Genomic DNA, 23,372 nt, shown 5'->3' with positions numbered 1-23,372 from the left:
ACTTTGACCTGCACAGCTGCTCCACAGACCGTTCACTTCCTGGAAAAGTCAGACTAATTCAGATTAACTGAGACTGGTAAGTTTTCCTAACCTTACCTTGGCCGAACATGAGAAACCTGGCGACAGTATTAGCCAGTATCCACGTGTGGCCACAGAACTGGAACAGGTTGTATGAGAAACTGTAGGCGAGTCTGAAGCTGAACCTGCAGAACAGGAATAAGGACACAGATTCGTTACTGTGGTTTACACAACGATGATGATGATAGAGGTGACAGCAGCTCACTTGCTAAACGTTGTGCTGAGGCACAGTGGCATGAATCCAGCCATCAGTGCTTGCTATCTGTGTGAGCTGCTGCACTCATCCCAGCGCTGACCTCTCAGGTCAGCTGATGCTTCCCTGCTCCACACATGCAACACAAGCTCAGCGATGCAGCAGCTTCCACAGTCGTGGCTCCAACACTGTGGAAGTATTTCCCCCTGCACGAGGCTCCCTCACTAAGCTGTCCTTCGGTGCTGACTGAGATCTTTAGTTATTCTGCTGTTGTTCAACCTCTACAGCTCTACTGCGGACTCTGGCCTGTATTTGTATCATTGTACGTGTTCAAATCTAACAGTCTGTTACCTAAAAGGTGTACATCTGTAATCAGATTACTTTTACTTACAGACCAGACTTGCATCCATCACTAGACGTGTGGATGCGTCTGAATGAGTGAGTGTAAGTAGCAGCAGATCCCAGAGAGACTCCTCACTTCCTCCGTAATCACTTACATTGTCCTCCTGAAGTCTCGTCTCCGTCCAGTTTGGACTCCTCCGAGTTCAGCGTGTGAGGAAGATCATGTTCCCCTAACCGGACACTCCTCCTCCCTTCACAAGAGAAAGCAGAAAGAACACACAGCGGCCAATCCGTGTAGCTTCCTCACGCCAGCTGCAGCACCCACGACTTCCCCACAGTAACACAAAAGGCTGTGGACTCCCGGGCAGCACTGACACAGGCAGACACGAGCATGTAGAGACAGGCGCACGCGTACACAAGCGGTGAGTCACGGAACTACACAGCACATGAAGCCAGACATCATCCACAGTGGAAGCTGTGGCTACCGTGGAGGACAGCGTGGAACAAACTGTGGCTTTTACCTCCTGAAGCTTCCGTTTTATGTTTAAACACCACCTGGGTTCAACCTGCACCAATAAAGTGTACAGGTGTACCACACCGATCAGTGCAATCAGCTAACCAGACCAACAAAACACTAGAATGTAGCTGAACAGAAGCATCAGCTCTTCAGATGTTCTGTCTACAAAGGCGGGACAAAAACTTACACGTAACTGCATCTGTTCTCGGACAGCGCTGTCACGGATCTCTCTGTTTGCATCCACCGGTGACGTTACTGCCACCCTGCGGCTGAGGCTGGTTACTGCACAGACAGCTCCACTGGTTTCACACTGACAGAAACGCCCGTGAAGCTGCCTCCATTGTTCGGACTGTCCAGCTCACTTTAGCTTTTCTCCGGAGCGCATTCACCGAGCAGCTAGCATCAGCTAGCATCAGCTAGCATCAGCTAGCATCAGCTAGCATCAGCTAGCATCAGCTAGCATCATCAGCTAGCATCAGCTAGCATCAGCTAGCAGCATCAGCTGGAGCATCAGCTAGCAGCATCAGCTGCTAAACCAGCTTCGGTGACCTGTCATCGTAACAGTCTCCTCGTACTAACCAGCCTGGTTAACGCGTGGTTTAGTGAACAAGTTGTTACTAACTCAGCCAAAGCTGACGGAGAGTGGACGGCAGCTCATCCGGTGTTTTAACCAAAAGTGATTAAAAAGGCTTAATGAGCAGGCTCAGCCCTTAGACTGCAACCTATGAGACTAAGCAGCGGTGGCAAAAGTACAGACATGCTGTACTCAAAGTACAAGTACAAATACTGCTGTTAAAAATACTCCAGTAAAAGTCACAGTACTCATTCAACTTATTTACTCGAGAGAGAAAAGTAAAGGCTCTAAATGTGCTCAAAGCAAGGAAGTAAAGGAGGACGCTTCTATTTTGTCCTAGGCTGACTGAACCCTGTGCTATGTGAACATAATGATAGAATAATATCAGTAGAGGGGAACACAAACTTTAGTCTGAAGAAAAAGGAAAAGCAAATCTATCTGCTGTTGCCTCCGTTGTAGAGGGGACTTTGCCTGTAAACAGGAAGTCAGAGGTTGAAGTGGGTTCAGCAGGTGGGGAACCTGAAACTGGTGTCACGGCTCAGTGAAACTGAATCAAACTCGCACTCATTTCTCCTGAGAGCTCCAGTAGGTGTTGTGTGCAGGCTGTGATCAGCTGACCTGCTGCTCTCTGTGGATGGACACACCTGGATTCAACCAGATGTGAGCAGATGTTTCATCCTCCACAGCTCATCAGTGGATCTAAGCTCATCAGCTAAAATTCATATGACTCTGCTACATGTGATGCTAACTGTGGCCATGAACCCACGGCCACTGTGCACCTTTAAAGAACAGCGAGTTCTTTAGTTTTCACAGTACAGCAAACTAAGCTGTTTAACCTGCACTAACATGCAACCTTTAAGTATCACAGTTAGTCTAACTCTGTCTTGCAGCCGGTTTCACCACATAATGCCACATGCACGGATCCAATATCTGTTTTAAAAACATATCAAATACCACTGAGCAGTCCTTACAGTGACAAAAGCTGCTGGGATGAACCCTCTGTGGCCACAACATCTGTACATGCAGCACAGAGGGGGGCTCAGAAGGAAACAACATCAGCAATACACTGATAACTTTATTAACAAGGAAATACCCGACAGAAACTCAGGCAACATAAGGGGAGTTCAGTTGCAAACACCACCTCCTGCTCCTACGTGTGTTTTTCTGACAGCAGACTGGTGATGTGCAGCAACGCAATGGAGCCAGTGCAGCATTTAAACAAACAGGGGATCCTGATTGATCAGAAGCAGGGGTCTCCAGCTCCAGTCCAGAGAGCTACTGTCCTGCAGCTTTTAGATGCATCCCTACTCCAACACACCTGAAAAACAAGTATGCATCTAAAAGCTGCAGAAGCTCTCTGGGCTGGAGTGGTGGGGCGGCTCCGCTGTGTGGGACACCGAGGAGCAGCAGAGCTCTGCTGCTTAAAGGAAAAAGAGCCACTGTCCTGCCTTCACACAGTGCCACCACGTTCATAGGTGACAGGTTTTAACCCGAGTTTGCTGAAGTCTAAATGGACAACGCACAGAATAAACATCATCCTAAGTGCCTGCGACCTCTGAGCCTGCTGCAGCGTCTCAGGTCTAATAGTTGTGCACCCTGCTCGAGGTCTCTTACGGTGTGTCGGGACATTAGCACAGCACCACTAAGAATTATTGCAAACATGAAAACGGAGAAGCTCGACATAATGTTCTGGCAGAGACGCAGCCAAGCAGCACAAAACATCAGAAACAGGTTTTACTCATCGTGCAGTCATTACAAGGAGCGTGTGGCAGTTTCTAACTGAGGACGTTTTCAAGTCTCACTGGAAATCAGCCACAGAGAGGGGGCGCTACATTCTTCTCATGGGATTAATACAGCCCTAGATCAGGGTCGCCCTGCTATTCAGCAGCAAGCCGCCCCTGTTACACCTGTGAACATTCAGGCTTTGGACACTGAAACGGTGGAGGAGCACAAATACCTGGGTGTTCACTTCAATAACAAACTGGACTGGTCCACAAACACAAATGCACTTTACAAAAAGGGCCTACGTCGTCTCCACCTGCAGAGATCCTTGGGGGTGAACAGGACACTGTGGTGGCGTCTGCTGTTTTCTGTGCTGTGGTCTGCTGGAGCGGCAGAGAGAGACGGGGGGACCTCAACAAACTGGTCAGGAGGGCCAGCTCTGTCCTGGACCGCCCGCTGAAGTCCATCGAGGAGGAGAGGCTGTTGTCTAAGCTAACACCCATCATGGACAACACCTCCCTGCATGAGACTGAACACCGAGCTGCTCGATCAGCAGTGGACTTTCACACCCACAGTGCAGGAAGCAGCGCTGCCACAGGTCGTTCTTACAGCAGCTGTCAGACTCTGTCACACACAGTTATCTTACTCAGCAGCTGCTTTGTTCACTGCACATTTCATGTTTCTGTGCATCGTTACCTGTTTGTACAGACTGCAGTTGCTTATGTCTATAGGACCACTCTGAGGCTTCCTTTTATATTTTATATTCCCTTTGCTTCAAGAGCTGTGTAACACCCAAACCTCTCATCCATGGGATAATAAAGGTCTATTCTATTCTATTCTATTCTATTCTATTCTATTCTATTCTATTCTATTCAGGAAGTCTGCTTTGAAAAACTAACAAAACGGCAGGAACAGAGGGAGCTGAGTTACTTTGTATGACAAACTGTTCCTGTGCCTACGTTTGTTCTACCTGTGGAAGAAAATGAAACAAAGAGCTGGAACAAAGAGAGCCGATCCTGCAGCTCAGAGGAGACACAAGCAGGAGAACTACCTCTAAATCCTCTACAGACAAACCTGCCTTTATTTGGCACCTTCCCAGCATTACTGATCATTGGTTCAACGCTCTATGTGCTATTCATCCAGGCTTTATGGCAAAAGTAAAGTAAATAACACAGGTTGTGTTGTTCGTTTCTTCAGAAAGCTGAGTTATCATTTTAAAGCAGCGTTGGGACAGTCGAATGTTATAAACGTGTTGAAATAACTGATGTCTCCAAATCTGCCCTTCCACACAACGCTGTTTCTGTCCACAGGTCGGGTGAAATTTCAGCGTGTCACACAGTACCGTGGCCGTTTTAAACTGTGGAGCTAATTACTGTGAGCCCAGGAGCACAAACAAGTTATATTTAGCCAGCCTGCAGACTGCAAGTCCTCAGGAGATACAGTTACTTCTGCAGGACATATCGCAGCAACATGTGGTCACCCGTGCTGGGCCGAGCGGGTAACCCACCTCTGCATTTGTTAGCACAGAACCTGCTGCAGTCTGAAGCCTGTCTCCATGGCAGCAGCAGACATGGAAACATTGTAACACGCGGTCTTTCTCTGAGAAGGTTGACTCTGTTCACCTGGACAGTCTGACTGCAGGTTTCCAACCTTCTCAACAGGAGCTGAACCAGCAGCACTGATGAACAACAGGCAGCTTATGATCATTAGTACGCAAACTGTCACAGCCGCTGATCCTTGCATGAGTCCACAGAGAGGTGGGGAATCCCTCCAATCACAGCATTGTAGAGCTGTGATTGGAGGGATTTCTTCTCTGTTATTGTGGCACCATTCCTGTAACAGAGGCCCCGCCTCCATTCAGAGGTGTAAATGGCCTGCTTGACTCAAACCAGAGCGCTCCCTCTACACTACAGCACACTGACAGTGTGTGTGCTGGGCCTTGTATAGACAGTCCCATCTCTATTATTAAATGGTGGCTCCTTGGTGCTGCTCACTCCACCATCCACACACAGCCTGGCAGTACAGACTGTGCTGGTTAAACTCTCGCCTCACTGTATTCTGACTAAGCATAATTAATCACATGAATCATGGCTCTGTAACCATGACAGTGTTGGTGACACGTTTCTGTCACACACACATCTGCTGCACATCTGCAGACACATTCAGACAGAATCATGTTCATTTTTCATTCAGCACATTAATGAATGAATATCTTGATTTTCTCTGTGATTAACAATCCAGACGTGTAAGCATCTGGATGAGCTCTGCTGCAGCCCTGGGTATTTTAAACAGGAGAGGCTGGGTGTGTCTCAGATGGTTGAACTTTAACCTCAGTCCCACGTTCCTGCCTGTCCTTGCTGCTGAATGCCATCGATAAGATGACTCACAGAGGTTGGTCTGATGTTTAGATCAGAGTTTGAACTCTCCTCTTTAGAAGTATCCCAACTACAAACATGCCAAACCAGTGAGCGTTTGTTATCTACCCTGAGCCCAGTTCCTTATGTGCACCTGTTCAGTGAAGGTGATTCTTACTCAGTACATTAGTAACACTGTGACATATCAAATGTATTATAAAGTGTCACTTAAAAATATGCACACGTCTATTTTGCTTTGTCACTTATGCGCTCAGTCCTGTTGCACGTTTCCAAAGACATCGTCCCAGCCCCGATATAACTCCACCTGAACAGCTGAGATACACATCCACCCACATCCACCCACATCCACAGAGTCACTGTGGTCTGATTCACTCTAATTTGCACGGCTGCAGTAAAAACCAGCTTTGTTCTCAGCCTGAACTCTCGTGGAGTCTATTTAAGTAGTCTGGAGGAACAGTTTACATGCATCTTGAAGGACATTCAGAATTTGGATGTTGGATCCTTTTTGTTCCAGTCGAGATATTCATGCATCCCTAACATACTGTCAGCCTGCAGAGCGAGAGCGGAGCGCTCTAATAGGGTGATATGGTACTACAAGGTCATTAAGATAAGATGGGGCCTGATTATTTAAGACCTTGTATGTGAGGAGCAGGATTTTGAATTCTGGATTTAACAGGAAGCCAAAACAGGAGAAATCTGCTCTCTCTTTCTAGTCCCTCTCAGGACTCTTGCTGCAGCATTTTGGATCAGCTGAAGGCTTTCAGGGAGTTTTTAGGACATCCTGATAATAATGAATTACCGTTCAGCCTGTGTCAGACGGCCGGTGTTCAGCAGCTGAAAAGTGCGTCAGCCCACTGGGGAAATGCTCGATTACCAGTCAAGCCTGGATGGACACGTAACCAAACAAACATGGAGGCCGAGGAAACTAAAAGAACTACACAAACAGAAACTACATAACATTTTTTAAAAAGAACATTAAATAAATAACAAAAGCTCTGAAAAATACATGAAAAGCAACCTTAACAGTAAAATGTAACTGTATATTAGAGGCACAGCCTTTAGAAGCATTAGTCTCTACATCACACTTATGAAAGGCTCCATAATCATTGTAACTGGATGTAACGTAACACGGACCGGTCTGACTGAAGCAAACATAAACATGAAGGCCAGCTGAGTCCCTGCAGGACGAGCGTTCAGGAGAAACGGCTCTTAATAATGTTCAGCCTGCTCAGACTAATGCAGAGGGCTGGTACCCTGAGTCCTGACTGAGGCTGTGGCTCGTCTCTGGTTTCTGCCTCCTGTGTTACACTGTTGGCCGGTGCTGAGGGAGGTTTTATTGCCCTCTAACAGCAGATATCCAAAGTTCAAGTTGCCAGCAGACCATCAGCAGTTACTCATGCACTCTGTGACCCCGGCTCCTTTCTGCAGAGGTTAACCAGGTCTCTTAATAAGATGCTACAGTATTCTCACATCATGGTGTACTCACAGCTGCTCTGTAAAACTCTGACTTCTGGCTTCTCGTCTATGAATTCAAATGTGCTAAAAGTCCTGTAGCACATTGTTGAGACAACACACGAATGAAAACAAGGCAAAGGACAAATGTCATATTTCTCCAGCCTAAGACGAGTTGATCCTTTCTAGGATCTCTATTAGCATCAACCTTTTCTTACTCAGGCCGAGGTTGTTTGGGAACACGACCTACCCACAGCTGACCAGTATTTACTTACCGTGTCACACATTCATGACACAAACAGCACATCCATGTTTGTCATGAGGCGTGGCATCCACAGTTAGCACACTCGTGTGTGTGTGACATTAGTATGGATAAACAATGAAGAACTAATCTCTTTTGGATGTCTTTGGTACGCAGCTGTAGCTCAGGTGGTAGCTCACCTGCCTGTCGTCACTCCTGGATTCCTGGAAGCACCCAGCTGGAACTCCACCTGCAACCTGTGCTACGCTCCTCTCGTTGCCCTTCGTGCATATGACCTGTGCACGATAAAGTCTTCTTAAATATCAGCTTGTTTTCTCCTCTGAGTTTGCTTTTGGGTGCGCTCACACATACTTGTGACACAAGCAGTGTTTGAAGCACCTGACATACACAGCTCTGATGGTCACTGGTGTCGCTACAGGAGATAAGAATGTGGAGAGTTTGGAAGATTGAGCAACCCAGGAAATGCCCAAGGTCAAAGGTCGTCTTCTCCTGGAGTGGGAAGAGATGCTTTCCTGAGGCCGAGCTTGAAGATGGAGAAGCTCAAAAGGAGACGAGAACAAAGACAGCAGATATTTGTTGAGCGATTTCGCCCTCTGCATGCATACAGACACATCTCTCTTTTCAACAACAAAAAAATAGCTGCTAATGGTTAGGAAGGACAAATAATTCCAGCTTTCAGTGAGTCATTAATATATTTCTTCATTTGTTCCCTCTTAGGTTTTGACAAACTGTAAAGTGACAGGAAGTGGATCACCCAGGAGCACATGTAGTCTCTGTGGATCCTCACAGAAGGCATCAGTGAGGTGCCCCTGAGAAGAGGATGTACACACTGAAAATACTGGTGATGCCAACACAAACTCCAGGGTGGGGCCGTGGATAAGAAGCAGACGTGTGTGAGATATACTCACAGTGGTTTCTTGAGAGAAGGATGGAGGTGAGCTCAGTGGAAAGACGCCAACCATCCAAAGCAGAGCCTGGCAGAGGCTCCGTGAGAGAAACTGGTGTATCGCTGGATTAGTGTCAGTTAAATTCTGCAGCAGAGCGTGGAGTTGAACTGAGTTACTTCCACAACAAACATAGTGTGTTAACACGATGCACCCTGTCAGCGTCCCTACTGCGGCCCTTCATCTGCCGACCGTGCCCTGTTTGTCCACAGGAACAGTACTCACGAGCTTGTTTTATTTCATGTGATAATGTAATATGATGGACACATGCTGCCTGTATTCATTCATCTCCATGCGTGTTGTGGGCGTGGCCAGTGGCTGTGCTGGGTTGTATCCATTGAAGGCAGGTGATTGATCTGGTGTGCTTATCGCCCACAAACACTGCTGTGATATTTGTCTGTGTGCAGCTGCGACATGCTGCAGCCTAAAGGCAGAGTTGTGTTGCTGAGGCCGGAGTGATGACTGGCCGTCTGCTTACAGGGTGGCGGCGCGTGTGAAGTGTAACTGACTTGTGGCATCGCCGGCTCTGGACTCTGTGTTTTCTGCCTTTTGGACACTGGACTGTTTTATCCTTTCGTTGTTATCGTTGTACTGATAAATTATTCTTTAGAATTTTATTGTGTGTGTTACAATAACCTATTTGTTTCAACACCAGTCTGTTAAAAGCACAGCTGAGCTGTAAAGTTGTGTTTTAGCCTAAACGAATCACTTGGACAAAAGAAAAATGTGTGATGTTCGAAGAAGAAGGAGGATTTGAAGTGAAGCAGCTCATGAAACGCTGGAGATGGTCTGTGCTTGCTGGTGTTAATCTCCATCATATGCTGATTTGTGGCTCTGTGACCACGTGACCCGACCTCCTCCTTCACTCCTGTCATTATTACTACTGTGGAAAAATCAGAGAGTCAGTTCAATACAACGTGTCTCAAAAGGTGAAGCAGACACAAAGATATCGAAGAGCAACAGAAAAAGCAAAGTTCAGAGTCAGAGAGACTTTATTTAAATAACATATTTTTAATTTATTAATCCCAGAGGAAACTGAGTTGTCATAGTAACAAATATACATCAAACACTCATGTATGAAGTGAGTGTAGAAACAGAGACACTGATAGATATGAAGGTAAATAGATAAATGGGCATAAATATAAAAGGAGAACAGTGGCAGGGTGCAGTTTGTTAACAGGTAACCAAACCCAGTTACTGACAACTACCCGTCTGAGAGGCTTTTAAGACCTCAGTCAGAGCTGTAACCACAGAGCTTGAACATGAAGTTCAAAGCAGGTTTGACCTCGACTGTCATTAGAAATACAGCTTTGTGGCTGCATTGGTTCACAGACTGAGAACCAGACAGTGGTTAATGTCTCTGCTCCTTTTTAGCCTACATGCTTCAGCCTACATGTGGCGATGAGCTGGAATGTCTGGAGCGCTTTGGTGACATCGGAGTCTGTCTGTCAGACTCAGACTATCTCTGCATAAAGGACGACGAAATCTTGTCCGACTCCATCTCTTGCATCTCCTGTCAGACACCAAATGTGAGCTCAGATTTGCGACTTGAGCTTCGCTGAGAAACGCTGTGTGGAATTATCGATGACACGTCACCAGGTGAGTGATCTGCCGACAGAAGATGGTCCCGCGGAGCACGATGAAAAGAAATACGTCGAGTTGGACTCAGTGGATGTGAAAACAGACGGACGCTTCTGTGAGACAAACCAAATGTCTGTGATTGTTTCCGACAGCGGAGCTGGAGCTCCGTGCGCAACGGGACGCAAACCCGAGGGCGACACTAAGACAGAGAATGGCACAGTTGGGAAACATGGAGATGGTGTTAAGCACCAGCACGCTGACCCGTCACCGCCACCGATTCCTTTTTGTGCAAACGCAAAGTCGGAGCGTTTCCACGAGCAGCACGAGGTGTCCAACACGGAAAGCAGCGCAAGCCTGCAGCCGGACGTGGATTTGCGCGCTAGTGATAATTATCTCGGGGAGACAAGTGAGCAGGATGATTATGAAGTGGACGATGGTATAAGTTTGGTGCTTTCTGATGACTGCATTCCGTGCGCCACGGAGGACGAATCCCATTATATTACCACGCACGAGATCCAGCTCTCTGAACTTTCTGACCACGAGGAGGACTACGAACTCGGAGTGGGCTCTTCCACGAGCTGGGACGTTGAAGAAGACAACCGGGTTTACTCATTTGCCGATTACGCTTCTTTTGATGCCGGGGGCGCGGCGGGCGCGAGGGGGCACGGCCGCCAGCCTGGCTCTCAGGGCGCAGCAGCAACAGTCAGCACTCTGCTGGAAAGTGATCCGCGCGAAGCGGCCAAATTCACCAGCTCAGATGAGAGTGTGTCAAAGCCCGAGCAGCAACGCTGCAGTGGCAACAGTGGCGGACAGATTCACCTGTCAATCAGAACCACCTCTCGAGCTATAAATGACCCCAGCAACATCCAAGAACAGGAAAAGATTCTCTATCATGCCAGGCGCTCCGGAGATGTGAGTCGCTATGTGTTTAGGGGAGTTGATGGGAAGGCAGAGACCTTGTGTGACACGGCGAAGTGTTTGGTAGCAGCGCCCGGGCGCGTACACTTTGGCGGCAAATTAAGGGGGAAAGAAGTCCCCGAATATTCAAGCGGCACGTCCAGTGCTGTCAGCGAGCTGGACGACGCTGACAAGGAGGTGCGCACTCTGACAGCCAGAGCCTTCAAGAGCCTGGCGTATCCTTACTTTGATGCCATTCATTTCAGCACCTCCAGCGAGTCCTCTGCATCAGAGCATGCCGTGGGGATAAACAGGTGGTCCACGTTTGTGGACCTGAAATATGGTAACATGAATGTGGACCAAAGTCTTGTGTCTCATCAAAGCTCAGCGGCCTCGTTTCAAATCGCCAAGAGCATAGACAAAAGGGGTTATAAGGGCATCATCAAAGCGCCCGCCAGCGAGACATTACCTCCCCACAGCGCAGCGTCATCTACAAAGAAAATAGAGCTGATGGGGAAATTTGGTCAGGGCCACAGCGGCGTCATAAGGCTGACAGAGACGCTGAATTTTCGTTGCAACGTTAAATCGGGAATTCCTGCGGGAGAACCACGCACTAACTTTGCAGGATCACGTTCCACGGATGAAGTTACCAACGCAAGCCAGAGCAGGGGGGGCGGCAAGCCGCCCTCTAAAACCATGGAAGACACGCACAAGAAGGCCGTGTTTGCTTCGAGTCTCATCAAAAATGTCATTTCTAAGAAAATGCAGTTCGAGCAGGAGCGCAAGATGGAGAGAGGCGAAATAAGCGAGCCGCAGCAGACGCCCTCTCCCAGCTTTCTGCGCCAGGAAAGCGACGACGTCAGAGCGAAGCACAACTCCAAGCTTTCCGACAGCAGCTCGGACTACAGCATAATGCGCGTGAATGAGTTAGGGGACATAGCGGATGCCAAGAGCGACTCTCGGAAGCAACAAACTGGAGTTGATACTAAAAAAGGCGCAGTGGACTCATCCAGAAGCACGCTGCATCGCAGCCAAAATAGCGCGTTCAGATGCTGGAAGGATGACGAGCTAGAATTTCAAAAGGATCCTGAAAACGATCAAACACCAGAGGACACGCTGGCCGAGGGGAGTCTGTACTCGGCGGGCAGCAGCAAACTGAAGAAAATGGCTCATTTATTTGTGCCAAATATCCAAATGCTGCCGAACGAAGGCGAAGCCACGCAGCAGAGCAGGAATTATTCTACGTGTGGACACGGACGTGGAGCCAAAGTACGCTCTGTCGCAGACTCTGCGACCACATCCAAATCTCCAGAACTTCAAATTAACTTGAGGCGCGTCAAAGACGATAGCACCGAGCCGTGCGCCGTCTCCAAACTGCGCGCTCCTAATTTAGGCTGCAACATCATCCGAACAGATCACGCCAAATCCCACGCGCTTGCTACAGCTTTGAAGGGTGACTTTTCGGATAAAGTTCCACATTTCATGGTCCGAGACATTCGAGACAATAAGGGGAAGCTGCAGACTCCCATTTACCAAGTGAGAGACGTGCGTAAGCTGGTTAAAAGTTCGTATCACTTCGTTTCTTTGGATAACAACGAGAATAAAGCCCACAGCGCCTCCGCTGACAGACATCCAGAGCAAAACAAGCAAGTGCCCAATCAAAGCTTCAATACTGTGTCGCCTATAGTGATCAAGTGCCAGTCTGTGAACACGAGCAGTAACGGAAAACAATGTGGAAACCTTCACGGGGCTAAACAGGAGTCACCTGACGTGGACAGATCGTCTCCAGAGGGCGTCAAAAACGCATCAAGGGCAACAGGGAGCGCATCTCTGGGCCCCTCAAATAATGCCTCGCAGGGAAACACCGACCGAAGTGAAAGCAGAATATCTACAAAGAGGCAAGAAAAAGTATCGGACATCACTGATAAAAAGCCCGAGTCACAGGTGCCAAACCAGGCGGCTCTGCAAAAACTGCAGGCTGCCGTGAAAACCATGGAGCAGCTCTATGTATTTGAAAAGAACGAGTGGAAGAGGAAGAACGAGGCTCGGCCGCTGACAGACAGCCACCTGCTTTCACTGATAGCGTGTGAGGAGCATCCAGGACACGGAGAGGAGACTGCATGGACGCCCAGCGCAGACAAGTCTGCCAGAAGAAACTCCCAGTCCAGCGCAGACAAGCCCCCAGCAGGACGAGCAGGTGACAGCCTGCTGAAGCAGGAGCAGAAAGACCCACTCAAACCCCGCCCCACATCAGTGGGCTGTGATGACAGGCCTAAGTCAGTGCAAGCCCCCAGCAGTGTCAAGGCCTCCAGAACTTCAAAGACATCCCAACCGAACACCGTCACACAAACACCTTTCAGCACCAAAACCTTCGTCCCCAAACCGCCCGCATCATTCAGCATCTGTGAGAGACGGTCAGCTGGGAACGAAGACGCCGACGTGAAGGAGGCCGACGGGTTTGCACACGAGTTTTCAACTGACAGTGAGAACTACCTCGCTATTCCAGTCAAGTCTCAGCCCAGCAAAGGCAAACAGCCACCTGATAAAGCGTCCGTCTACACGTTCACCCGGTCACATCCAGCCACACCTTCAGGACACCTGGAACCTGGGCTCAGAGGGCACGAGGAGCACACAGCTAGTTACTCACCAGAGATCCCCTCAGCTACTATCTACCACTCTCTGCCACTCGGGATGCCCGCCAATCAGCCACAGGTCTACTGCTTCTCTCCAGCAATCACCCCGGCTCCCACCCTGGACCCGTTCCAGGCCACCCAGAGGAAAATGCTGCTGGATCCCAGCACTGGCAACTACTACCTGGTAGACACACCAGTGCAGCCTGCCACAAAGCGTCTCTTTGATCCAGAAACGGGTCAATATGTGGATGTGCCTATGCCACAGCCTCCCATGACACCTGTGCCCATGCCCATCTCACCTTTAGCCCTCAGTTCTGGCATTTACGGCCACACGTACATGATCTACCCGGGTCTCGTGCCGACGCCGTCAGTGATACCTGCCAGGGCGCTGCTACAGTCGCAGATGTCGATGCAGGCAGAGGTGGACAGCAGCGATAAAAGCTCCTCGCAGCAGACCGAGGGCATGCACGTGGAGAGTCCTTTCTACATGTCCACCGGAAAGTCTTCCCAGGTAGCCTCAGGTGTTCAGCAGCAGGCTGCTGCTAACAGGCCACAGCAGGGCCTCTCTAGCATCAAGCAGCCTGTCATCAGCATCAGCTCCCAGCAGGGGCCCCGGATCATCGCCCCCCCCTCATTTGACGGGACGACTATGAGCTTCATGGTGGAGCACCGATGAACGGCAGGTCGTCTGGACAGGTGAGTATCTGACTGCTTCCCTTTTACCGAAGCATGTCTGAGGGCGCAGTGGAGAGTTTTACATAACTAATCTCAGAGGAACCATTTATTTATAGGATACACTGAAATATAATGTAGCCTAAAAGCTGCAAACTGCAAACTATGGAGACAGTAAGTCAGTGAAATGATCCGTGCAGTAGTTCTGAAAACATGGTGACAACAAAAGGAGGAGACAGAGGCTCACAGCACATCACATGTAGTTACTGCAGCTGATTTTATGGATGAGTTATCAAACATGTTTCTGCACACCATCGTGACCCACACTGTTCTCACCTGTCCGTGCTCGCAGAACAACGAGGGCGTCTCATTGCCAGCCTGAGGAAAAGAAAATAAGAATAAAAACTATAAATCAGAAAACAATATGGGGACTGTTTCACGCTTTAATGAATGTTTGCATTTCCTAAAAATGATGCTGACACCACACGTTTCACTTAATGCATGAAGTCAGTGATCTAACAGGATGCTGTGCATCATATCTAACAGAAGAAGAAGAGATGTGGAGTGACTGTAAAGCAGCTGCAGCTAACTAACACTGATAGATATCCTGTAAAATGCGATATCACAGCAGAGATGTGGTTGGATCAGCTGTGTGTGTGCAGCCAGAGTGAAAGGTCAGGCAGGCATTCATGTGAGGATGGAAAAGCTTCAGCTGCTGCTGGGTATCAGCAGCCGGGCTGGCACATCCTGCAGGCTCAGGCTCTTTTTATAGGAGCAGCAGGGTGAGGTTCACGTGGCTCTGACGGCTGAGCGGTACAGTGAGGGGACATTTGGAGTTCCCCTCCAGGGTCTGACCCACATACTGGAGCGCTCACTAACGTTTTTAACGTAAACAGATAGTGTGCGGTGGAAAGGCACTCGCTGTTCTACAGAATAGGAGGAAAGCTGTGCGACAAATGTACAAAACTGTTGACGTGTGCTTAAGACTCTGACGTGTGTTTCTTTGTGTCCCCACAGGGCCGAGCTGTAAGCTGGACGGTGTGGACACACTCACACAGGAGCTGAATGAGCCGAATCATGTGTAGAAACCAAACTGTGAGGTTGTGAAATCGATGAATAGTTACTCTTGTCCAGCTGTTACACTTCCTGAACTTTGCAGATGTGCGTGACATGAAGTTATGAGACGTTATGTTCAAACTGAGGTTGCTGTTTGTGGTTGCACGTTGGAGTTTGTGCAGTGGGTCTGCTGGACAGTCCGTTTTCTTCTGTTGGAAACATGACAGGTTACAGAGCTGGAGCTTTGCTGAGGGTTTTTCTGCTGACTGTTTTACTGTGACGTGTTTAGTGTCCTGTTACAGATATACAGCAGAAGCATCAAACATACGTTTCTACCCAAGCTGATAATATTTTATACTTTTGTACCTGACTCTCAGCTTTGCTGCTGCACTGTTATCAGAAAAAGAGTCGAACAGTTTCCTCTCGTGCCTCACAAACACGACGTCTGTGTTTGTGTATTTGTGGAGGATAAACCACCTCTGAGTTCATTCAGTCTTAAGAGTGGACACTGCTGTTTCTTAGAGCTCCATGGTCCCGATGCTACAGTGTTGCTGTCTTCTCCTGGGGATTTGATCAGATTTGGTTCGTGTCATGTTTCTGGTTGTGCATGATTTGTCTTTCTTTTTTTAAACTTTTGCATAAAGTAGGAAATGTTTTCTATAAGTGTGAAAGCATTTCTGCACAGCAGGGACTCTGCTGCCTCAGAGCAGAGTCTCTGCTGCGCACAGTAAATGTTGAAGGTAGATGAAGGTGGTGGACAGATGGGAGCGTGGGAATAAAGAGGACCCGTGGATGAAACGATAAATGTGCAAAAACAACGAGGATGACTGTAGCTGTTTGCACAGCTACAGTGTCAGGTTCACTTTTACTGTGAAAACTGAATAAACAGGAAAACTCTGACTGACTCAGTTTATAACAACTAACAGTGTCACAGTTATGTTTCACGTGTTTAAATGCTATGTTTGCAAAGATAAGATGTTTACGTTGATTAGTGGATGCTAAAGGGGAAAGCGAGACGTGGAATAATTAAAGACATGAAAACTATTACAAATACTAACGTTTCTAAAGCTTCCTTGTTGTTACAGGACATAACTGTAGAATAATGTTCCCGTCCTGAGAGCGGAGGACATTTATGGATGTGCAGTAAAATCAGATTAATGGGTCTGTCTCTCTGAAGGCAGTAAAACCAAACAACACGTTTTGGTAAAAATAAAAGTACAAATTGTGATCAGATGCTGTTACTGATGAAAGCAGCGATGTTTCCATGAAACCAGAGTGAAAGTAAATGTATCTGTGTCGGTTTTATGAAATCTGCTTCACTTTGTTAGTACGGCCGGTAGAGGGCAGCACTGCATCTTAACGCGAGCTTGTGACGCGCATAAAAAACGTCACAAATGCGCCAAACAAAACGTGGACTCGAGGTGAGCCGCTCGTTCGTCTGTTCGTCGGTGCCAGGCTAACTGACCCGTTTTAGCCCACATTACAAAGTCATTTAAATGCCGCCAACGCGGCTCCTGCACGCCAGCAGCGCAGACATGACCACAGCGGTGTGTTCACAGACGGCTGACGACACCACGGGAAAGCCAGCTTCGGCGGAGGAAGACCAAAGCGAGAAGGCTGTGAGCAGTCCCGGAGACCCGGAAGACCCGGTTCTGTCCAAGAGGCAGAGGAAGAAACTGCTGAAGCAGCAGAAGTGGGAGGAAGAGCGCGAGCAGCGGAAGTAAGCTGTGGCGCGAAACACGCAGAGAAGTCACGGTGTTCTGGGAATCCATCCTACCCGTTGTTTCTACGCATGCGCACAACATGAAATTCAGTGGCGAACCTACCTTTGTGAATATAAGCTACAAACATACTCTGACGGGTAAAATTAATTGCCAGAGCGTCCTACCTTTGTGAATGTGAGCTAGAAGCATCATTTTACAGTAAGAATTCAGTGGCACGTCATCTTACCTTTGTTAATATCACCTAGAAAAATACTCTGACAGGTGAAATTACGTGCCAAACCATGCTACCTTTGTGAATGTTACTTACAAGCACACTTTAACGGGTAAAATGAAGAGGCAAACCGTCCTGGCTTTATGAATGTGAGCTACAAGCACACTCTGATGGGCACAGTTAAGTGGCAACCTGTCATACCTACTTACATTTGTGCTGGAATTACTGTGTGACAGCAGAAATGTGCATAAACTACTTACAGTAGGACGTTTTGCCAGAACAACGGCCTCCACGGGCCTGCTGAGCTGTTACACTGTGATCCACTGTGAGATGAATGTGCATGCGCACAAACAGGCGTGAGATTGAAAGCTCGTGCTGACCTTTGTCTCACACACCTCGCGTCCTTCGGTGTGTGTGAGACTGTCAAACAAAAGGATGCTGCTGCAGGACACCTTCATGTCACATTTCTCTCCATCCTTCCTCCAGTCCAAATATCCTCCCCTCTAAATCAGTATAGTTAATAATGGCACCAATGATCCAGTAATGAATTAGTTATCAGGTAAAACACAGACTGGCTCAGTGACCATCGGCTCTGACCCACTCTGTCCTGATGTGGAGGTTTGAGCTTCCCACAGTGGACCCAGTGTTCAGTCCATGCAGACCAAGCCCACACACGTGCTGAACATCATCCTCGCTTTCATGGCAGGCAGAGGCGAAAGGAGAGGAAGCAGCAGCGTCGCCTGCAGAGGCAGAATCACCAGGAGGGCGGGGAGGTCCAGAGCGCCCGCAAACGTGCGCGCAGAGAGGCCACGCCCAGCTCTCTGAGGCTGGTGGTGGACTGCAGCTTCGACAGCCTCATGCTGATTAAGGTAACCGGGTCAGAGGTGTAGGCGCTGCGACTGTGCTCCCAGAGTTCCCAACACACTGTCTGTTTCTTCAGGACGTGCGCAAACTTCACAAACAGATCCAGAGGTGCTACGCAGAGAACAGACGGGCCTCGCATCCAGTGCAGGTTGGTGCCGAGCACGTGACGATGATAACGATGTTACTGCGTTTGTTTTTGTGATGACGTTCTCAGTTGCTCGGAGCAGCCCGTGGACTCGTGTGAAGGACACGAGCTCGTGCTTGTATCTGCACGTGAGGACCAACCCCCCCCCACTGACCTGGCTTCAGTTTCACATGCACAGCATGAAGTTCACGGGTGGATCTGTGGCGTGTTTAGAGGGTGGTGAGATTCTGACACGTCTTTGAGTTGTTAGTGGTTACCTCCCTGTTTACCAACCACACGCTGTCCTAGCCTAGCTTATAAAATACTGTCCTAACTGTGCAGAGCTGAAAATACTTACAGTGCAGAAACTTTCCTCGAGCAATAAGAACACAGACGGCACTGAGGACGCTGCAGCCACGTGGCGTCAGGTAGCACATGTGCTCATGTTTACACACTAACAACTCTTCCTGGTCAAGACTTCTGACCACAGCTGAGCCAACATCTGGATGTGGATGTCGCTGCGACATGCTTTGCATCCTCTGGATGAGCTCCATGATGAGATGCTGAGCACTTGTTGGTCTCCATCCCAAACCGTCTCCACTGGCTTTGGGTCGAATATAAAATAAGAAGAGTAACAGGCAGTAATAACAGTTTTTCATGTGGCGTCAAACATCTTCTAACTCCTTCTCACGTGTCCAGTTTTACCTGACAAGCCTAGGAGGACAGCTGAGACAGAGCATGGACGAGAAGGACAAAGGCTGGGTGAACTGGAAGGTGAGCAGTCACACGTCCAACAGAGGTCTGGAACCTGCACAACGTTATGTCTGATTTCCAGTTTATTAAGTTCATGAAACGGTGGCGTCACCTGTAGTTCACACCCACAGGATGCTCAGGAGTCAGCGTCTGCCCTCACCACTTTATATCAGCTCCATCTGCACACGATTAACATGAGGCCCTGCTTCAGAGCAGGGAGCTCCAGGCCTCGAGGGGCCTGCAGGTTTTAGATCTCACCCTGGGTCAGCACACCTGACTCACATGAGTTCATTTCTCATGCTGAGGAGGTCATTTACACCTGCAGGACACTCGAGGCTGGAGTTGGACCCCTCTGACTAACATTTAAACTTGACATGAGATGGAGGGCTGTGACGATGCATGGATTTTATTCTAGATACCAAAACTCATGACCCAGGAAACATGAATTTGAAACGTTAGAATAAACATGAAGTAATACAAATTACAGTCCAGAATAAAAAGCTTGATGATTGGGTCCATGAGCCGCTCCGAGCTGACGATGACCACGCTGAAGATGCTGTGTTCAATGCCAGCAGTTTGTCACATTGATTGGTTGGATGCTGTGTGCTGTGCAGGACATACACATTAAAACGGAGCACTACACTGAGGTCGTGTCCCAGGAGCAGCTGGTCTACCTCACCTCCGACTCTCCCAACGTGCTGACGGAGCTGGATCCACAGAGGGCGTACGTCATCGGAGGCCTGGTGGACCACAACCACCACAAGGTGTGCTCGGCTCCAGACCCGCTGTAGCGTGTGGGCGTGGCTGCGCTGGCTAACCTGTCGGGCTTTGTTTGCAGGGACTCACCTTTGAAAGGGCCACAGAGCTGGGCATCAGCCACGCCCAGCTTCCTCTGAGCAGCTTCGTCAAGATGAACAGTCGGAAGGTTCTGGCTGTTAACCACGGTAAGGAGTGGGAGTGGCTTCACCCGCTGCTCTTACTCAAGTTTAATGTGCAGATATTTAAAGGATTATGTTTCCTGTATTGTGGCTCCTCCCTGCTTTAGCCCGCGGAGCGGGGAGGAGCCTCAGCTGCTGCCTCTGTGGTCTGAACGGCGCTCTCTCCTGCAGTGTTCGAGATCATCCTGGCGTACCTGGAGAAAGGCAGCTGGCAGGAGGCCTTCTTCACAGTCCTGCCTCAGAGGAAGGGGGTGGTAGCAGTCGGCCGGGACGCCACAGAGCCTCCGAAAAAAGACGACGAGACGGACTCTGATTCTGACTCTGACCCAGAAACTACAGCGCAGATGGAGCAGCGAGCTTAGCGTTGGCGCCGAGCGGACAATGCGTTTGTTTTTTTACGAGATGGTTTAAAGAAATTTCTGTTTGTTGAAAGTTTGAAGTATTTATTGAAAAGATTTCTCAGTTAATGTTCGAGACGTGGGCAGTGCAGCTGTTTGCTGTTGCAGCTGACAGATGCCACAGGGCGCGGTCCCCTCTGTACAGCCATCGATGATGATGATGCTTCAGTCTTCTACTGTTGGAGGACGAAGCACAGAAATGAATGTGAGCAACAAATAGATGATGACTTCCATTAAACGGGTCAAAGAGAGTTTGTTTTATTTTGTAACAAGCAGAAGGACGATGCATTTACATGATACGTGTTCAGGAGGTTCCCAAAGGTAACGGCTGTGATATGTTGAGTATAAATGTTAGTCTGGGTTGTAGGAAGTAAGCCTGGAAGCTGCAGTATCCATGGTAACGAGTAAATCTGACCCCAACCCAGAGGGGGGCGATGACCTCACCACAGACGCTCTAAGGAGCAGCAGACTGCAGCGTGTGAGAAGCTGCTGAGGGTTCAGACCTTTTCTTCTGCAGCAACACGATGCTGTGATAACTGTTTGCACTGCTGTGCACGGAGGAACAGCTGGGCCTCACCACTGACACGAGCACATTAGTTTTAATGACGTCCATGGTAGGAAGTAGGATCCCGCACAGTCTGCGTCAGGACTGTTTATCACGCCATCGATCTCTGCAGCCCGAGCTTCACATGAACGCCGACGCTGCAGTCTGTTCCAGCCTGCAGGTCCAAACGAATAGAAACACAGATGTTCTGGGTCAGTTTGGTCCTCTTTGCTGTAACGTGTTCGGTGCGTCTCAGCACACACTGGCAGCTTTGTTCAACTGTTTCTTTCACTCGGTCAAAGGCAGCAGGTGGCAGGAAGAGCTAATCACGTCTCTGTGCAGAGTCTGTTCCAGCCTGTACACGTCCTCCCCCACCTGGGGTCACTGCTGTGTGATCACTTTTCCTGGTAAAACATTTTTGCTGTCGTTTGAAATCGACTGAAAACAAAAGCAGTGACTTATTTACAGTTACGGACACAAACAGTCTAAAGATGGAGAACGTGTCAGAGCGATTCCCCGTGTGTGTGAAACAGATGTTTCTGTGCACGTGTTGCTGCAGGACATCACAGGTGAGTGTAAGGCACAAGAAAAGGTGATCTGACAGGAAGTCCCGAGACAGAGTCTGTGTGCATGCCTCTCAGGCTGATCGGTTTTCTCATGGTTTCATTAGTGGCTGCATGTCGTGGCTGCTGTGGTAAAGCTATGAGGAGATGGGTTAGCAGGCAGAGGGTGCCACTGGACAGGCCTGACACATTCAGACCTGCAAGCAGCGTCATTCTATGGGCAGAAATCTGAAACTGAATTTGAATAAGTTAGATTTGAATTTGAATTCATGGCTTGAAAATGATCATCACTAAATTGAAATTGCATTTTATCCTTTAAAAATTCAGCTCTCGAATAATTTCAGTTTCACTTCTCACCGTTCAGTTTGGAATTTAAATTGATGGATTTAAATCCTTGTCGTCTTTTCCTCCTCAAGCTCATCTTAAGCTCTCAGAGGACCATATGACCCCAAACACAGCAGCTGCTACTCGTGGTCCCTCGGATATTTCTCTGAATAGAAACCAGAGCCTTTTGTAAGGTAAAGACCCTGAAGTAACACTGGTGTGTGAAGAAGAAACACCCTATGTCTATTGCAGCATAACTAAGGGAGGATTCAGGGTCACCTGGTCCAGCCCTAACTATATGCTTTAGCAAAAAGGAAAGTTTGAAGCCTAATCTTAAAAGTAGAGATAGTGTCTGTCTCCTGAATCCAAACTGGAAGCTGGTTCCACAGAAGAGGGGCCTGAAAACTGAAGGCTCTGCCTCCCATTCTTCTTTTAAATACTCTAGGAACAACAAGTAGGCCTGCAGAGCGAGAGCGAAGTGCTCTAATAGGGTGATATGGTACTACAAGGTCATTAAGATAAGATGGGGCCTGATTATTTAAGACCTTGTACGTGAGGAGCAGGATTTAGAATTCTGGATTTAACAGGAAGCCAAAACAGGAGAAATCTGCTCTCTCTTTCTAGTCCCTGTCAGCACTCTTGCTGCAGCATTTTGGATTAGCTGAAGGCTTTTCAGCGAGTTTTTAGGACATCCTGATAATAATGAATTACAGTCGTTCAGCCTGGAAGTAATAATGCATGAACTAGTTTTTCAGCGTCACTCTGAGACAGGATATTTCTAACTTTAGAGATGTTGCACAAATGGAAGAAAGCAGTCTTACATATGTGTTTAATATGTGCATTGAAGGACATGTCCTGGTCAAACATGACTCCAAGGTTCCTCACAGCGTTACTGGAGGCCGAGGTAATGCCATCCAGAGTAAGAATGGTTAGATTCTTACTCTGAGTCAGATGTACAGTGAGAGTTTGCTGAAAGGGTTTGGGAGAGGCCCTGGTCCATAAGATGTTCAGTTCCCACATGCAGCAGAACATTGACACCATCTCTGGTGCCCGTGGGTCAGAGTGGACCCTGTTCTGTGCCTCCATTGTTGAAGCAGCTGCATGTGGTCATAAGGTGGAGATGATAATCCCTGGAGCACATGGTGGACACTGGAGGTGAAACAGGAGATCAGTCAGGTTGGGTTAAGGCGGCTGACAGGTACCAACCTGTGGGAGGGTTTGCTGAGTCAGCGATTATGTCAGGTGACTCAGAGGCAAAGCGGTATTGCTCACATGGTGTGGATGGGTGCTGCGGACTGAGGACACAGTCGGGTGATGGAGGGAATACTTCTACATCAGCGGCCCCCAACCCCTGGGTCACGGAGCGGGATAGGTCCGTGAGTCGCTTGGTTGAGGCTCGGGTGTAAAATATATGGTTTTCAGGGTTTTCTTGTTATTTTTTGTCATTTTCCTCGTTGATCTGGTTTCCCTGGGTCTTTTCTCGTGTGTTATGAATAAATCTTTTTGGTTGTCGTGGTTCACACTGCTATGTAACGTCACATGGAGCTGGGCTGTGTTGGCAGACTAATGATAGAACTGTTATATAGCCAGAATCTGATGCGTCAGTCGATAGAAAATGAAGCTGCGCTTGC

The 23,372-nt window shown here is 48.5% G+C and overlaps 4 protein-coding genes across 4 annotated transcripts in view; 2 read left to right on the top strand and 2 right to left on the bottom strand.

Moving 5' to 3' along the window:
• hacd4 (3-hydroxyacyl-CoA dehydratase 4) overlaps nt 1-1,282 on the bottom strand; it is a 6,995-nt gene extending 5,713 nt beyond the window's left edge. The window contains exons 1-2 of the mRNA XM_026158869.1: nt 769-1,282; nt 97-203 (exon numbers count right to left, since the gene is read on the bottom strand). Of these exons, the coding sequence (XP_026014654.1) occupies nt 97-203; nt 769-770 (109 nt within the window). The 5' untranslated portion in view covers nt 771-1,282. The remainder of the gene's footprint in view (nt 1-96; nt 204-768) is intronic.
• Nucleotides 1-23,372, bottom strand: part of LOC113015885 (NACHT, LRR and PYD domains-containing protein 3-like) — a 525,401-nt gene that overhangs the window by 179,411 nt on the left and 322,618 nt on the right. The window lies entirely within an intron of this gene.
• On the top strand, nt 9,546-16,349 carry c3h4orf54 (chromosome 3 C4orf54 homolog). Its single transcript, XM_026158218.1, has 2 exons — nt 9,546-14,266; nt 15,260-16,349. The coding sequence occupies exon 1, from the start codon at nt 10,044-10,046 to the stop codon at nt 14,244-14,246; it is 4,203 nt and encodes a 1,400-aa protein (XP_026014003.1). The 5' UTR covers nt 9,546-10,043; the 3' UTR covers nt 14,247-14,266; nt 15,260-16,349.
• On the top strand, nt 16,661-20,561 carry trmt10a (tRNA methyltransferase 10A). Its single transcript, XM_026158729.1, has 7 exons — nt 16,661-17,018; nt 17,940-18,102; nt 18,174-18,245; nt 18,921-18,995; nt 19,589-19,738; nt 19,813-19,918; nt 20,084-20,561. Exons 1-7 carry the CDS (start codon nt 16,795-16,797, stop codon nt 20,272-20,274), a joined length of 981 nt encoding a protein of 326 aa, XP_026014514.1. The 5' UTR covers nt 16,661-16,794; the 3' UTR covers nt 20,275-20,561.

The sequence above is a fragment of the Astatotilapia calliptera genome, chromosome 3, assembly GCF_900246225.1.
Source record: "Astatotilapia calliptera chromosome 3, fAstCal1.2, whole genome shotgun sequence".
Taxonomy (NCBI): domain Eukaryota; kingdom Metazoa; phylum Chordata; class Actinopteri; order Cichliformes; family Cichlidae; genus Astatotilapia; species Astatotilapia calliptera.
This window is presented reverse-complemented; position numbering and strand designations above follow the sequence as displayed.